This window comes from Paramormyrops kingsleyae, chromosome 19 (assembly GCF_048594095.1).
Source record: "Paramormyrops kingsleyae isolate MSU_618 chromosome 19, PKINGS_0.4, whole genome shotgun sequence".
In the NCBI taxonomy this organism is placed as follows: domain Eukaryota; kingdom Metazoa; phylum Chordata; class Actinopteri; order Osteoglossiformes; family Mormyridae; genus Paramormyrops; species Paramormyrops kingsleyae.
Window position 1 is genome coordinate 2369012 of NC_132815.1, and position 17475 is coordinate 2386486.

Sequence of the window (17475 nt, forward strand, 5' to 3'; positions counted from 1 at the left end):
CTGTTGTTCACGTATTTAAAATACCTTATCCAGTGATACAAAAAGCTAAAAACCTTAAAAACATCAATCCCAAAAATTAAGATGATGTTTTTAAGAAAGGTTAACATGAAATACTGTAAAACCAATGTAACTATGTATTTCATCTGTTACATTACCCACCAATGGCATACAGCTCAATGCCTTGATTTCGTAGCTTTTGGGAGCTCGCGATGATGTCATCCTGCGACTTGCCATCAGTAACGAGCACACCAATCCTGCGCGAATTTGGCCGCATGCCAACGCTTTCCTTGAAGTTGTTCTGAAGTATGAAATTCAGCGCCAGGCCTAAGAAATACAAATTTGACAGTCATTCAGAAATCTGTCATTACACTCACCAGGCAGTCATGTAGGTGTATAATGCAAATAAATATACTGCAGACATCATTCAGCATGTGAATACATCACTGCGCTGACATCATTCAGCATGTGAATACATCACTGCGCTGACATCACCCCTCGGAACTGAGGCAAAAGCTCAGCTATGGGTCTGTCAGGGTAAAGATTTTCAGCTATGTTATTAGCAATAATACCTTAGAATTAAATAACATTTGAATTATCTGTCGCAATGATGCTGCAGTATGGAGGGGAATCGAGTGCAATAACATAGCTGTACAAATATGCAAGATATGAGAAAAACGTAACACATGAGCTGAAGGAGCACTTCTGTGTCGTGTCTTGTGCACAGAGCCCATGCCACACCACTGCGTTAGACTTAAATCTTAACGCGCAAAACACGGCGGAAAGCCAAGGGGCCCCAGTACCTGTCATGGTGTTGCCCCCTTTGTAGGGCAAGTTAGCAACCGCATCCAGCAACGACTGGCGAGTTCTATGTGCGTGCAGGTGCCACTCCGTCTTGGGGTCGCCGCTGTACTGAGCCAGACCTAGGATGTGAACCCAGGACAACGTTAATGACTCTGCTTTCTAACACCCTGACAGAAAAAGGGCCTAAACCCCAGCCCAGCCCGGCTGTGCCCCATTCACCTATCTGGACCTTGTCTGGACCGATGTCGAAGACGCCCACCATGCGGCCAATGAACGCCCGGATGGTTTTGAAGTTCAGGCGCCCGATGCTCCACGAGCCGTCCACAAGCAGGACGATGTCCGCCTTCGCCTGGGTCTTACACTGGACGTCTGCCAAGGCCGGAGGCAGAGAGGCGTCAGATGGCAAGAGGACGGAGGGACCCGCGGCCTCCACAGCGTCAACAAGCAGCACGGTCAACAGACTCTGTCATGGAGTCACAGTGACTGAGAAACATGTAAGTGCAACAACTACGTGAGAGTGAGTGTAGAGAAGCCGGAAAGGAACAAGCGGTGATGTCTGGACAGGTCTGGAGATCAAAATCAATGACAAAATTGACACATTTTCTCCCACATTTGATTCCTGCAATTCATAGAAAAATAATTTTTATTTGTTCCACAGATTATGCATTACAACCAGTTTAAGTACAGCCCTCAATACACCGAAACAAGAAACGATTTTGCTTCTTCTGCTGTATGTTTTCTTCTGTTTCCTTCTCCATCGTCTCATGCTGCTGGAGCCCCCTGATTCCGCCACATCCAAGGGAGCACAAGATATACGAGATGTTCCTGTGGCAGAATAACTGCGCCTTCCATTTCGGCACCGATCTCACTACTCCAGACACCAAGGCAAAAGGGATTTCACATCCGCGACGCACAAAGCACAGATGCACACTCCTATTTGCCCCTGTCTCTGCAAGTGAAAAAAGTTTAGGAGACAACCAATTTATCTCTTAAAAAATGTGAATTATGGCTGGCAAATCCTAAACAATGCCTGTTGTACACAGCAAGTTTTTTTTTTAAGTTATATATGAGCTCCTTCAACATTGGCTTTAATACAGGAACCCTTTTCTTTGTTGTTAAAAGCCTCCCCGAAACACCATGTGATCCATGGATCGGTTCAGACGGACCTCTCACACAGTCTATACCTGTAGACCTCCAGGAGGTCAGGTGGCCTTCTGCAGATGGTCACTGGACCTCTGGCTTTTTAAAGGAAGAGCAGAAGGTTTGCTCAGCCTCATGCTGGTCCACAGCCTCCCAGTGCTGATAGCTCTCTAGCTTGTAAAGCATTTGTAATTGCAAACAGACTATTATTTTTTTCCATTCTGCTTCTTCTCTTTTTTTGGTCAAAAATGGAAAAAAGAATCCAATGTGTCAGAATAAAAGAACAGATGGAATATTCATTATAAATGTACTGGGTTTGCTTTAGGTTTATGGAAGAATTAACTGTATTTTTTGCATTTAGCATAGGAGACAAAAAAGACAGAACAACATTAAAATACACTATTTATACGTATGACACACATTTCCTCAGTAATATGCACACCATCGATCTCAGAAGCTGTATCAGTCTCATCAAAGGTGCACTAAGAAAACAAATATATTACCGTTTATGTCATCCGCATTTTTTCCAATATTAATGCTGCTGTTCATTATATAATTTGAGCCTAAATATAGTTGCTAACAGTTCTGACCACAAATAGTCAGCCCCATGACTGTCTGATAACGGCACCCGAACACAGCAATGTGGAACCAAAATGAGCGGCGCTGGTTCTACCTGTTGCATCGATGGCGGGGCCATCAGGATCATCACTGATTGTGGTTCTCTCTTCTCCAGCCAATGGCAAACTCTCGCCTCCATCAAACATCCCAAACACGCTCACTGTGTACTTAGTTCCAGCCCTGTCAATAAGGTACACGCACGTATAATCATTACATACTTCAAGATGCAAGTCCTAGAATTTGAGATACACATGGTAGGACACTAGCAGTGTTGGGTATTTCAGGTCCAGAAGATATAAATCCAGACCAAGGTTTTGTTGCTACCAACCACTTGAGCATAAAGAGTCACAATCTCTGACTGCTGGCTGGGAGAAGCAAAATGTGGGTCTGGATTTGTAGCTTCTGGACCTGAAATGCCCAACGATGGACACCAGATAATGTTCTGACCCCCCATCAATGCTCACCGGAGCTCCTCCAGAACCACAGTGTTGTCATAAGGCCCCACAAGAAGCTGTCCCAGATCCACATCATTTCCAATGGGATGGAAGGTGACTTTGTAGCCACGAACATCTCCTGGGGCAGGGTCCCAGGTGACCCGAAAACTGGTCTTTGTGGGCTCGGAGGTCTGGAGATTCCGGGGTGATTTGTAAGGGGACACTGCAGGCAAAACAATATACAAGACACTCATATCAGTAAAGAATGAAAGAAAAAAAAGTAAACCCAGGGCACAGACGTAAATCGTAACCCTACCGTCTACTGTGAGTCGCTTTTGGATCAAAGCAAAAGATGAATGAATGAATAAACATGACACCCTAGCAGGCTGCTAGTCTAATCATCCCAGGACTTTAATGTGCACTGACACCAGCCTGCCAACCGTCAGCATGTAAACTCTACCTGTTACATACATTACATATGTGTGGAATTATGGGTAACCCAGAACCCTCGGAAAAGCCTTCCAGCCCGGAAAAGTTCAATCACACATGTGGTTAATTATAGACCAACGTACGTGTCGTTCCTAGTCCTTGCCTGGGTTTTCCTTCTCCTTTCTTGTAGACGGGCAGCACCGTGATGTTGTACGTCGTGGTGGGACTCAGGTGCCGCAGCACCGTGCTGGTGGAGGCGCCCGAGACCCTGGCGGCCGCCTGCTTCCCGTCTGTCATGTTCCGGAAAGTCAGTCGGTAGCTGGCCACCCGGCCTGGCGCAGCCGTCCAGGACACCCTCATGCTGGACTCGGTCTCCTGGGAGACCATCAGCCGCTTCGCAGCGGCGGAGGCTACGGACGGAGAAGAACGATCACTGAGGTGTTACGCGACCACTAGGTCTGCTTACGCTGTACACCGCCTGATTGGATGATGACAAAATCTATATATGTGCACCGACCACAGGACTGAAATTCAGATGAAGCAATACAAACTATTCAATCAAACGTCAAAGTATTCAGCTGTAGTATAACTACCTTTTTTATCTCCTACTTATACTCATCTGGAGTACAAAATAATGCTCTGTAGTATTTATCTATTGACTATAATCTAATCTCCATTTGACCTATACTGTCCATCCATTATCTGTAACCGCTTGTCCTGTTCAGGATGGGGGGCGCCGAGAGCCTATCCCAGCACGAGGCACTAACAATACTGAATTATTTTGATACTTTTGAGAACCACATTGTGCTGTTGAGACAGCTAAAATAATAGGCATTTCTTTGTTTCTGGCCTTTACATACTTAAACCGTGCCAAATATAGTTACATAAATTATTCTTTAATTATTTAGACTGTTCCAATTCAGATAATTCATAACACTTGAACAAGTAAAGCACAGAATAGCTGAGGTCTGAAAAGGCATCCGAACAAATGTGGCTTTCATTGACACACAGAAATGTCGAAATGATTTCACGAGGGTTAGAACGGAGGCAACGGAATCTGTCGGACTGCTGAAATGGACCCAACCAACTTCCCAAGCTCCTGTGCCCCCACTGTATTGTACAAACAGGGAGATCACTCAAATATAATTTAAAGGCCCCCCCAGGGGCCGTCTTGGGACACCCGTGCCAAATCACTGAAGGTAAGCATTTTTCCATTAGTTCATGTGGCCCCACAAAATGTGCACATAAATTCCCTGGCCGTCGTGAATTTCCATGGCTGTGCGTGCAGTTTCCAGTCAGGCGATTCTGGGACAGCCTTATATATGGCCCGTCCACGCTACAGACACCAGACGCTGTGCACATTACCCCAGGCGTCACACATATGGAGCCTTTCAGGACCAGCTTACATCTCTGTGGCATCTGGCAGGGTCATGTGACTGGCAGCAGCAATGATCTCTACGCCACGTGTGAAAATAATTAAAGTGGTGATCATCTCACTTTTTCCACAGAAAGTCTGACATCCTAAAATGCACTCTCCTTTCACTTTTTATGACTTTTTGATCTATGACCATGTGACCTCCTTGAGAGCGGGCAGATGCTAATTAAGGCGGGTTTGAAAACTGCTTCTCTCAAAGTGCAATTTCCAAAGATTTTCAAACCACTCGGCCTTGTTTGCCGCAACTTCTATCTCTTAACATCTTGCTGTCTACTTTGATTTGATGGACTGTGTCCAGAAATAGACCTTTTGCACAAAGCCGGTTAAGACAAGAAAAACCGAATTAGAAACTTCAGGAGAACCAACAAAGGAGAGACGTTTTATAGGTGGCGTCTCTACTTTTGAGAAATTGCAGCCAGACTGAGCATCAGCTTTGAAAAGGAACCCAGAAGATCCCTCAGTATCTGTGAGAGTGTCTAGCTCCTATTGGGCGATGAGCCGCCGCTCTTTGGTGACATAGCTCTGCCTGGATGCTCGTTAGCACAAAGCTGAGATTAAACACGTTCATCATTTCGGCCGACATCCAAAGCGAAGGCATTTTAATGAAAGGCTTACTCATTTCAGAGGGAAAGCATTATGATTCTCTCTAGCCCCCAGGACAGTGAAATGCTGAGACGTACGGTATCATCTAAGGGCAGTTTTTTGTTTTTTTTTTTAGGAAAACAGGCTTCCACCCTGCCAAGCCCTTAATGGGCTCTTGTCGGCTCGCCAACATCAGCTAAATGCTCCGTCTTGCCTTCTGCAGTGACTGGGTGTGAAAGGCTGTGAGATCATGTTTTCCCTTCATGTGACAAAGAAACTATCACTAAGTGATATTTTCAGAATTCAGAATGAATCAGAAATGCCTAGTAGGTAAAACATACTATTAATGCCAAAATATGTTGCAATTATTCTGTACTATATGCATTTTCATAATTTAGAATATTGTAATACTGTAAAATTGTAGATACATTATGATAAAGTGAAATATTAAAAGAATTAACTACATTTACTAGCATACTGTGCTTTTTTGTGTGTTATGAAACCTGGCGGATTTGTATGGAGAACAGGAAGGCAGACGGAGTGTGATACCGTCTGTGGTTTCCTCGCCCTCCAGAGGTCGACCTTCTCCGTGGCTGTAGGTCGCAAACACAGACACCTGGTACTGGGTCTCAGGCTTCAGTCCACGCAGCACAGTGCTGGTCACGTCCCCTGGGACAGACACCTCCCCCACATCGCCGTCGAACAGAGACCTCCAGACGAGGTGATATGAGAGCACGTTGCCCAGGGCGGCCGTCCAGGAGACTCCGAAGCTGGTGTCGGTGACGTCATGGGTGTGCAAGTCCCGTGGCGAGCCCAACTCTGAGGAAAGGAAACGATCAGCTTGTTCAGGAGCTCCTTAAAGGAGCGAAAAAAGCCTTCATGATAAAATCTGCGACTTTCTCACTTAGGAATAATCAACAAACGTATTCAGTGGTCAGCTTTCCTCAGAGTTTTCCTGTTTAAAAGTTTGTTTCCCATTTGTGAAAAACTCCCAGTAAATCCTTTCCAATTAGTACACATGTGCCTTGCACTCCTTCACTCAATAGCCAACAGAGAAACATGAGCCGTGCTCCAATGACCTGAGCTACACTACCTCTCCAACTCTCAAAAATCAGCCAAAGAGTGCCTGACGAATGCAGACCCGGTTGGGGGGGCTACAGAGTACATTCACCAGAAAGCAAACTTGCCCCCACCTGCCTGAGATGTCTCGTGTAAAATTTTCTTCTTTCAAACACACTGTGCTATGTTGCATATTGTATCACGGCAGATATGAAATAACTCACTAGTCAGAAAATGCATTTTGCGTTGTAAGTGCATAAAAATTTCTCCCTTTTTATGCTTGCAAATAAATATATGGTTATACAACACAGGAGAATAAAAGAGTTTTACATTTTACCTAAAATTGCAGGAGCACGATTAACTTTAAGCATGTGTTTAATTTTAAAGATCAGCAAGCAAGCTGTGTCCGATTTCAGAACAAACTCTTTCCAGGGTCCACGCCAGAAATAATCCATCAAACATAATATTCTTCATGAGTAACCGTTCCAGCCTTGGCTTGGTTCTCATTTCCGTGATTTTACTGCACATGTGCGCTGCCCGCCTGCCCGCCCGCCCGCGCATGATTCTGCTGCCATTGGGACTGTGGGGCCACCATTAGCGAACGCTTCTTCGCCTCTATGTTTGACTTTTTTTTTAAGTGCTCCTGTTTTCAGGCCCCTTCATGTCTGGTGGAAACGGTGGCGAAGCGTGAGCCCCGCTTCTAAACGCTGCCAGATCCTCCTCGCCTGCCTCTGCTGTGTCGCCACATTGATTTTCTGAAGCGGTTTTTCCAGCCTGTGCTCCAAACCTCCATTCAGTACGCCTCTCGCTCGAACTGCCTCTCGCTCGCCCTGCCTCTCGCTCGCTCTGCCTCTTGTTCGCTCTGCCTCTCGTTCGCCCTGCCTCTCGCTCGCTTTGCCTCTCGTTCGCTCTGCATCTCGCTCGCCCTGCCTCTCGCTCACTCTGCCTCTCCTTCGCTCTGCCTCTCGCTCGCTCTGCCTCTCGCTCGCGCTGCCTCTCGCTCGCGCTGCCTCTCACTCGCTCTGCTTCTCGCTCATTCTGCCTCTCGCTCGCGCTGCCTCTCGTTCGCTCTGCCTCTCGCTCGCTCTGCCTCTCATTCGATCTGCCTCTCGTTTGCCCTGCCACTCGCTCGCGCTGCCTCTCGCGCGCTCTGCCTCTCCCAAGCTCTGCCTCTCGTTCGCTCTGCCTCTCGCTCGCGCTGCCTCTCGCTCGCTCTGCCTCTCGTTCGCTCTGCCTCTCACTCGCTCTGCCTCTCGTTCGCTCTGCCTCTCGCTGACGCTGCCTCTCGCTCGCTCTGCCTCTCGCTCGCTCTGCCTCTCATGACAGCCTCACGCCAGCCACTGCCCTTAAACACATCCAGCATGTTTAATGACGCTCCCTCAGTTTGCTTACACACTCAACTTGTTTTGTCACATTTTGAAATTTTTATCTGGCCATTTTGTGCTTTTCTGAGTCCATCCCATAAATCCAAAATTTGAAACTGAGTAGCTCTGGCAAACATCTGTACGACAGGCCGCTGTGAGTATATATTAAATGTTGCTCTGACATAATTTAAAAACCGTCATTAAAAAATCTCTGAATTTGAAGCATGTTCCTGCTTTTGCCTGTCGTCTTTTCGCAGAGGGCAGCCAGCAGGTGCTGGAAGGTTGAAGGGGGGGGCTGCCCTGTTTACATTCACGTTGCTCCTGCAGTCAGAGGCAGAGCCGGCAGCAGCCTGAACAGATTACTCACTTTGATGAGTGCCAGACAGGGGGACTCGCACAGACTCGGGTGCTGAGTCCCAGCGGAAAAATGAACTTCCAGACTCCCACAGATTGTGGCAGGAGAAACAGACCCCTGTCCTCCACCACCTCCCTTTGACCTACCAGCATCTGATTGTGCTGATTTGATTTACAGTTCTCTGCTATCGGTTCCTCCGGACCAGGGGAAGAGCGAGCTCTCCTAAGCGGTCACAGTGGCCAGTGCTCATTCCTTTCGAGTCTCTCCCGAGTAACACGTCCCATATGCTAGCGACGGGCTGCTCTGTCCTCCAAGTCTTGCACATACCAGATCCTCTATGCTCATTCCTACCACTTCACCGCCATTATGTATAGTGGAGACCATATTCTTTTTTGACTAACCAAAGCTATAATGATCAACAAAAATTACACAAAGTTAGTTACTTCATTTTAGCTGGCTTGCGAGAGGACGCTTACCGGCAGACACACGAATAAACGAAATAGAAGCATAGTGTGTATTGGCTGGGATGTGTATCCATGTTTCATGCAGTTATCGATGCGTTTACATTGCTAAAAATCAGGCTATTGCATCCACTCCTTAATAAATAAAACTTTGAAGCCTTTCTTTTGAACTTCCACTTTTTTTTTCTTTTTTTTTTTCTTTCCACTTTTAAATGTGGTCGTACAGTTTGCAAACCACCACTAAACACTGTAATATCTCACTGGCACCTCATTATTATCTAAGTTGCACAACTAAAGCTGGGATATCGATTGCATCTAAAACACTTATGTCATCTGCACGAATGCCCTTCACGTACCATCAACCAGTCCTAAAAAGAACGTATCATGTCCGTGTGATTGTTTAATACTTAAGGAACTATAGTTCATAGCACATTGCAGCCAGGGACCACACACAGCCACCGGAATATTCTAGAAGCCTTTCTAACATCTCTACGGTTGGTATCCAAAAAGCAGATTTTCTGAAATGTTCAAACTGGATCACATAAAGTGTTCCAGTGCTCTGATTTATCCTGGGCTTCAAGGCATTCCATGTTTCTGCGTGCAGTTGAGAAACATCATGCTGTCAACAGCAGTCGTAGAGCTATGCATCTTTCTGACAACCCAGCGTTTGTGACCCCCTGGTCTTGGATGGTATTTGCTTTGACACAGAGAGTGTTTTAGATAGTTTCCATTTCGCACGCTATGGTGACACGAGCAGGGAGCGTCGATCAGAACCAAAACACGGCGACACTCCATCAGTAAGGATCCTCGGTGGTCTGGGGGGTGAAGACCTCGTGGCTCAGCCAAATCTGGGTGCCGTCAACCACCAAAAGAATTGGTGTCCAATGGAAAGTGGTTGCAGGAGAAGCCTGTGGACTGTCAGGTTCCTAAGTGACAGCCAAAGAAAACGGCTTTCGAGGATCTGAATGGCTCTTCAGTTCCCCTTTATTCTCCACTGGGTGGAACAGAATTTTCAGGGTTACGTAAGCACAAAAATACAGATGTCAGTTCATGTCAGCACTACTAAATGTTTTTTCTCTGCCACTGAAGGGAGTGTTTAAAATTATAGAAATTTCCATCCCGTTGCCACAGTAAAAATAAATAAATAAATAACAACACCCTTAGACAGTAATCGGCCTCGTACTTCGGTGCCAGTTTTCAGTGTGGGAGCAGCTGGGAGCAGGACATGAGCGAAATTCTGGGAAAGGCAGGTGTCATTTTTAAACATTTCCCATGACTGGCAGCCCCCAAAAGTACTTTTCCTCTCCCTGAGAAGAAACAGATGGTGACGATGGAAGCAGGAGACGTGTTATCTATGATTCTCACTGAGTGCTGACACATACATCACACTGTAGTGCAATCAGTCAGCCAGGCTCAGTCAGATCATTACTGTGGTCTTTCAGGTCACAGCTACACACTTCAATTCCCACAATGCAACACGGCGCCCCACGGGTCACGTGTCATCCAACAAAGTCCTTGCAGCCCCCCCTGCCTGCAGATAAAGCTCTTTCTTCATTCCTATGGATGAACCTGTAACTGTATGTAATTTTTTTTTTAAATCGAACGTCTTCCAGATGTTAATTTCTGATGCTCAGAATTTCCTGGCCGATACCCATCTCATTTTCCAAGATCAAATCGAACTACAACGGTGTCTGTTGTCACGTGTGCTCTTCTGAAGCTCCGTCCGGCTTCGAAAGCCAAGCACTTCGCTGCAGGTTTAAAAGCAGGGGCCTGTCTGTTGGTGTCATGGATAGCTGCTATCTGAAATTGCTTTAGGTGTTGAAGACTAGGCAAGTCTTGACTGATTTAGGCAGCAGGCAGGGATGAAGTCACTACAGAAATACAGGTCATGCTGCATAAATCTACAGTGTTTATTTTACCTTGGTCCTGCATTAGTTACAGTCAGAACCAGGGGTAACTAAAATATGCTTGTCAATCTAACAATCATTTGAGCTATTCATTAAATATAGCAGATAGTAACTAGGCTGCACATTTGCATATTGCTACACTTTGCTGTTTAAGTTTTGATGATAAACTTTACATATATTTTAGTTTGGACCAATCCCAGAACCAGGTCCCAAGCCAGCCTCATGCTGGCATCCGAACACCTGCAAGTCTCAGGTGACAAGGCAGTCAGTGCTGTCAATGGCCTCACAGGCAGTCAGTGCTGTCAATGGCCTCACAGGCAGTCAGTGCTGTCAATGGCCTCACAGGCAGTCAGTGCTGTCAATGGCCTCACAGGCAGTCAGTGCTGTCAGCAACCTCACAGACAGTCAGTGCTGTCAATGGTCTCACAGGCAGTCACTGCTGTCAATGGCCTCACAGGCAGTCAGTGCTGGCAGCGACCTCATAGGTTGTGCTGTCAGCAGCCTCACAGGCTATCAGTGCTGTCAATGGACTCAGAGGCAGTCAGTGCTGTCAGCGACCTCACAGATAGTCAATGCTGTCAATGGCCTCACAGGCAGTCAGTGCTGGCAGCGACCTCATAGGTTGTGCTGTCAGCAGCCTCACAGGCTATCAGTGCTGTCAATGGACTCAGAGGCAGTCAGTGCTGTCAGCGACCTCACAGATAGTCAATGCTGTCAATGGCCTCAGAGGCAGTCAGTGCTGTCAGTGGCCTTAGATGGCAGTCAGTGTTATCAGTGACCTCACAGGCAGTCAGTGCTGTCAGCGACCTCATAGGTTGTGCTGTCAATGGCCTCAGAGGCAGTCAGTGCTGTCAGTGGCCTTAGATGGCAGTCAGTGTTATCAGTGACCTCACAGGCAGTCAGTGCTGTCAGCGACCTCATAGGTTGTGCTGTCAATGGCCTCAGAGGCAGTCAGTGCTGTCAGTGGCCTTAGATGGCAGTCAGTGCTATCAGTGACCTCATAGGCAGTCAGTGCTGTCAGCGGCCCCACATTCAGTTTTGTCATAATTATACACATATACGCAAAAAAAAAAAGTACAGTCAAATCTTGATTCATAATAAGTAAAGTGATGAAAAACAAGTAATAGTATGGAGACCGCTTTTAATTTCTAGACAACTGCAACTGTTTAAAGGATTTTGGAATAGGCAACAAAGACTACTGAAAAAAACTGAAAGAAGAAAAGAAACTGAAAGAATTTGGTTTGTTTAGTTAAAATCGAATAGCTCATGAATATGACCTTTTCTTGCATGGAAAAAATACTTCTAAATTTGACAAGATGTCAAGAAGACGATGCAAAATTATTGGAAATTACTCAACAGCAGAGTTAATCAAAGGTCAAAATGAAGTGACCCAAAGGAGCCTTAAAATGCCTTTTGATGCTGGGAAACTCTCACCTTTGGTGGTGCCATCGATCTGCATCTCCGGGCCAACACCAGACTGGTACTCGGGCGACACTGAGACGCGGTATGCAGTGATGGGGAGGAGATCATGCAGGACGATGGTGGTCTCGCTGCCTGCAGTGGCGGCCTGCAGCCTCTGCCCTCCTCTTCTCACTGGCACATAGGACAGGCGGTACCTCAGTACCGGGCCTGGGGCCGCCTGCCACGACACCCGGAAACTGTCTGTCGTCTCCTCAGTCACCCGGAGGTTGCTTACAGATCCATGTTCTGAAATGAGGTTAAGAAATTGTTTCAAATTTCCAGCTCAGTCCCTATACGATGCTATTCTGTAACCCAGTATCCCACCACCAGAAGTGCTCTAGCCTCACCATCCAAGGTCGTTTCCTCTCCTGTCAGTGGATAACTGTCTCCTATGTCGTACTGAGCGTAGACGTTCACCTCATACTTGGTGAGGGGCGTGAGGTGTGGCAGAACCACCGTATGTGTGTCACCCGGTACTGAGAGGGACACATACTCTCCAGTCAGGTCATCAATAGGCTTAAACCGGACCAGGAAGTACTCAACGTTGGTCTCACTGGAGGTCCATGAGGTACGGAAACTTCTGGAGGATACCTCTGTGAATCTGAGTGATTCCGGAGGAAGTAAACCTGGAAACAGTAATACTGCTGTTAGCAATCCCAGACTGAGTTTTCAGCAAGAGATTTAACGGAAACCTGTGGATTATCCCTGTGCAATCAACTGAATGTGAATTATTTAGAAAGCGTTAATGGCTTCAGAACTGAATGATTACCAAAGAAAAAGGAAATATTATAATATTTGACCAAACAGCTCCTCCAAAACAAGATTTTAAGGACAATAATAACAATTCCTAAAATGCCTATTAAAATTTTAACTATGTTAGTTATCTCAGACCTGGCTGTAAAACACGCTACAGCAGTGTAATGAGCAGCAGGACCTGTGGGCAAAGGAAAATTTCTTGGGGGGGCCAGCAACTGTACCGATAGGTCCCCCTTGGGGGGGTCACACTGGTTATTTAACTATGTGACAGTCACACTTTGGAAATCTAAGTCTCACTTCTCTATCTTTTCTACCAACTAAAATTTTGCTACATTCAGATTTACATGAACAAGATGGTAGAGAAGATCAAGAGAAAAATCTCAATGCATTTTAAAAGAAAGAAAGCTACGAAACAGCAGAAAACTGCGAGTTTGGAAGTAATTAGACTTTGGAGCTAGTGTGTACAGTATGTATCGGGAGAATTTGGAGGAGACCTTGCAGGACACAGGGATGATTAAAGATATATGTTGCAGCTTAGGCTAGTCAAATATTACCACAGAAGCTATGAAGATTGACATGCCTGCTATGCTGCAGATCATCTGAGATTTGTACAAGCAAAATAATTAAAAAGAAAAAAAAAACTGAACTCTTGTTGCCATAGTGTTAGTAAACAGTCAATGATAACAGATTGTGTAACCAGCATTCTGGGCTTAATACATAGATCGCCTTCTGTTTTCACTGCAGTACGATTCAGCCAACTGAACAAACTCAGCCTTTAAACACTGACTGAGATGATTATTACGAATGCTCAATTGGATAAAACTGTTCCGATTACACATGGCACTTTCAATTACACAGCACTAGTCTGTACAAACAAGAAAATGGCAAGCCTCAGATTTACATAATGACTAATTATAAGGACTCATAGGATACATACAGGTTCAATTGAAAAATATACTTTATTTAGAAAAAAAATATTATGCAACATGCTCTTTCATTTATAAAACATAAATTTTAATTTAAGAGAACTGTCCCGCAGCCATAACTATGAGGAATCTTGGGAAGTGTGTCATTGTCATAAACTGTTCAATGGTATAGAAGCTATGACTAAGGCTATAATAGCAAATGCATGATCCAGCAAACTCTAAAGCAGTGATCTCCAACCGGTGGATCGGCAAGACACTCCTAGTCAATCGCAGCACCTTCTACATCCCCCATTCCCCACTGAAGGGGACTCCCCCTTGGGCAAAATCTACCGAGGGACCTGTCTATCTCTGCACATCATGTATATATGTGGCAGTACAGTTAGTGTGACAATAAAGCCGTGTCTGATTATTTGTCTTTCAACATTCAAAATAACTGTACTTACTTTTTTTCCTTATATTGTGGAGTTCTTGCTCAATTCTCAGGCAGATCGATTGTGTCAGTTCCTTGGAAATCCTTTGGAAAGCATCAAAGTCCTCCACCGTGTAAACATGAGTGTCTGCTGGAGCATTAGCGATGGCCTCCAGCTCTGAGCGGACAGCATCCTTGACACCCACAGCAAAGATCTCCACATCCTGGCTCCTGAGTCGGGTGGCAGGATCTTTAAAGGCATCAGAGGATTTCCCATCTGTGATGAGGATCATTACTCGAGGCACGTTCAAGCGTGCTCCTTTGCTTGGCACGAAGATCTTCTCCCTCACGTATGTCATGGCCCGGCCCGTGTTGGTGGAACCTCCTCTGTAGGGGAAGGTCCGCACTGCCTTAACCACAGAGGCCAGGTCGTGGTGTGTGTTCAGGGCAAACTCGGTGTGTGGGTCTCTGCTGTACTGGACCAAACTGATCTGGACTTTATTAGGTCCGATGTCAAAGGAGTTCACCAGGACTTCCAGGAAAGCTCTCACTTTAGCAAAATTAGCCAAGCCAATGCTGTAGGAGCCATCCACTAAGAGAACCACATCGGCTTGCACATCCACTCCCAGTGAACATTCTGAGGGTGAGACAAAAAGAGTTACCAATAATTGTGGAAAGCAAATTGTACTAGACTAATGTTTCCCAATCTGGTCTTTGGGAACTCTCAGACAGTCCATATTTATGCTCCAGGGAGCCAAATTGTAAACTGTCTGGCAGGGACCTGGGAGGGAGCAAAATTGTGGACCGTATGTGGGTCCCCGAAGACCGGGTTGGAAAATACTCTACTAGACAACTAAAGCAATTACTTTCAATGAATGAGTTTAATCATATTTTAGTTTCAAGCTACAGGTTAATGTCTATACCTTCCTTTCATGAATTGCATAGCAAATGAAAGTTTGTGCCTGTAGACCACCTGTAAGTATCCAGCTAAACAGAACCTTACAGCCTGTGACTGATCTGATCGGAGTGTGCTGGATTCAACACCAACGACCTCGGAAGGAGCTGGCTATGAGCCTTCTTACCAAGGGAGACCTTGACAGGCTGGGTCTTCTCCATGGCCATCACAGGCTCACTGGGTGTCAGATCACTGAGAGCAAAGAGGCTGATCTCATACTCCGTCTCCGGGGACAGGTCCCTGACGTTCACGGAGGTCATGGAGGGCCCCACATATAATTCCTGCCTCTTGCTGCCAGCGAGCATGGGAATCATCTGGATCTTGTACCCTGTGATCTCGCCCAAAGACGCATCCCAAGTGATCCTCATGGAGGTAGAGGACACCTCTACCACTTGCAGGTTGGAAGCTGGTTCAACCACTGTGGGAGTAATGTAAGAAAAAAACAAAAAAAAAACATGTGATCTCTAAATAAAACCATCTCAATGACAACAAATTTCAAGGGTGTTTTTCAGGGTAATTGAAAATGATTCTGCTCAGCTTTAAACATCGTACTTTCATCTCCGCTGACGAGGGAATTCAGCTGCTCATCGACGGAGGCACACACTTGGGTGATGAGCGCACGCTGCACGTTTTTGATGAGGTTGAAGTCGGGAACGGTGTAAACGTGCAGGTTGTGAGGGGAGGAGGCCATCTGCTTCAGCTCATCTTCATCTGCCCCTTTGATCCCTAATCGGACAGGCAGCGTAAAATCGTAACCTTACAAGCTCTCATAAAGTCGGAAAATATACTGCAATACATTATAATTCACTCAGCCTTCCAGATGCAGAAAATTCAGTTATTCATAGCTGAAAGTCAATACCAAACAACACTGATGTACAAGCAACTACAAATATTTAAATAAAACTTCATTTGACTACAAAGCGGCAGCTTCAGCTCAGCTTCAGCTCAAACATACTATTGAAAATAACGTAAGCTAATGAATTCATTTGCAAAACAATCAGTATAGGTAACATACCCAATGTAAAAATCTCAACCCCAATGTTTCTGAGCTTCTTGGCATAGTCCTGCACGGGGTCTTGGGATTTCCCGTCTGTGATAATCATTGCCACTTTAGGGAAGCCTTTTCTGGCTCCCGCAGCCTCAGTGAATGAGTTCTTCAACAGAAAGTCCATGGCATCGCCTGGAGGGACATGTAGCCCTTTTCATTGGAACGTAACGGCAAACAGTGCAAAAGAAATCTGGGTAGCCTTTCTAATTAATATTCATACAATGTATACACGTTTTTTTTTCATAAGAAATACATATATAAAGTCTTAGCCGGTCAAAACGTTTCAAGCTATTTATCTGAGTAATATGTGTATATTTTCTCTGGGAAAAAATGGTTTAACATTATAATACACACAAATGAATGGTTACACGTTAAAAAAATAACAAGAAGAATCTCTTCTCTTCTCCAGAAAGTAACTGAAATCTTGTTGGATGGCTGGAAGAGCATCGCTTCAGTTCCCAAACCTCATTCCATGTATTCATTAAATTACACCACCAGCTGACTCAATTAATTAATCAAATTTGTTTAAAAAAATGTAATGAGGTATTGATTAGGCACACATAGTGTGCTAGTGGTTGAGCCAACAAATACATGGGTGTATGGAATGTGTATGGAATGTGTATGGGGTGTGTGGAATGTGTATGGGGTGTATGGAATGGTTAGTGCACATGCTGCGGTGACTATAGGAGAGGATTCGAAATTGCTCAGCTAACACATATATACCTTTAACATCGTTTTCTGAACTTTTATTCACTGCAGTTCATTCAAAGGAAAAAAAAAATGCTTTCCCTTTTCCATCTAGGTCGGGACAGACCTGGAGCCTCTGGTGTTTACAAAAATCTGAAGCATAGCTGAGAGTCAGGCGGTGACCCATAAGGCACAGCCCTTGGCCGATATGTGTGGAACGTCTGGCTGAACTTCTCACCAGCAGCCTTTAGACAATAAACAAAGGGGGGCGCCAGAGAGCCCTGCAGCTGGCAGCCAGCAGAAGCGTCAGGCTCCGCCCAGCACCTCTGCTGCACGTTACTGTAGCTGTTGTAGTATCCAGCTCAGTTTACATGCATTCTTATGGTTCCACTGCATTAATGGCAGATTGCACTGATGTTTTAAAAAGAAAAAAAAAGTAATTTTAATGTCTTAATGAAAGAGGAAGTTACACCACCTGCTTCTAACGTACTCTGTGTTAGCTTCCAGACCTTTCCAAGAGTAACTACAAACTGTCCATATGTTTGTTCTACTCCGTCTTGAGGACATCTTGTCAAGGGATTGATAATTATTTGAAATGGATAAACCACTAAAGTACCATGCTCTGTTACAGTCCCTATTAATAACATC

The 17475-nt window shown here is 45.4% G+C and overlaps 1 protein-coding gene across 3 annotated transcripts in view; it reads right to left on the minus strand.

Annotated features, from left to right (window-relative positions):
- The window catches only part of LOC111834491 (collagen alpha-1(XII) chain-like), a 78223-nt gene that overhangs the window by 52914 nt on the left and 7834 nt on the right, over nt 1-17475 (minus strand). For all 3 annotated transcript variants that reach the window (XM_023793835.2, XM_023793836.2, XM_072702836.1), the window contains exons 7-19: nt 16108-16272; nt 15645-15818; nt 15220-15510; nt 14172-14774; nt 12394-12672; nt 12020-12292; nt 5989-6258; nt 3566-3832; nt 3024-3216; nt 2615-2739; nt 1021-1170; nt 801-920; nt 160-324 (exon numbers count right to left, since the gene is read on the minus strand). In XM_023793835.2, the coding sequence (XP_023649603.2) occupies nt 160-324; nt 801-920; nt 1021-1170; nt 2615-2739; nt 3024-3216; nt 3566-3832; nt 5989-6258; nt 12020-12292; nt 12394-12672; nt 14172-14774; nt 15220-15510; nt 15645-15818; nt 16108-16272 (3075 nt within the window). The remainder of the gene's footprint in view (nt 1-159; nt 325-800; nt 921-1020; nt 1171-2614; nt 2740-3023; nt 3217-3565; nt 3833-5988; nt 6259-12019; nt 12293-12393; nt 12673-14171; nt 14775-15219; nt 15511-15644; nt 15819-16107; nt 16273-17475) is intronic.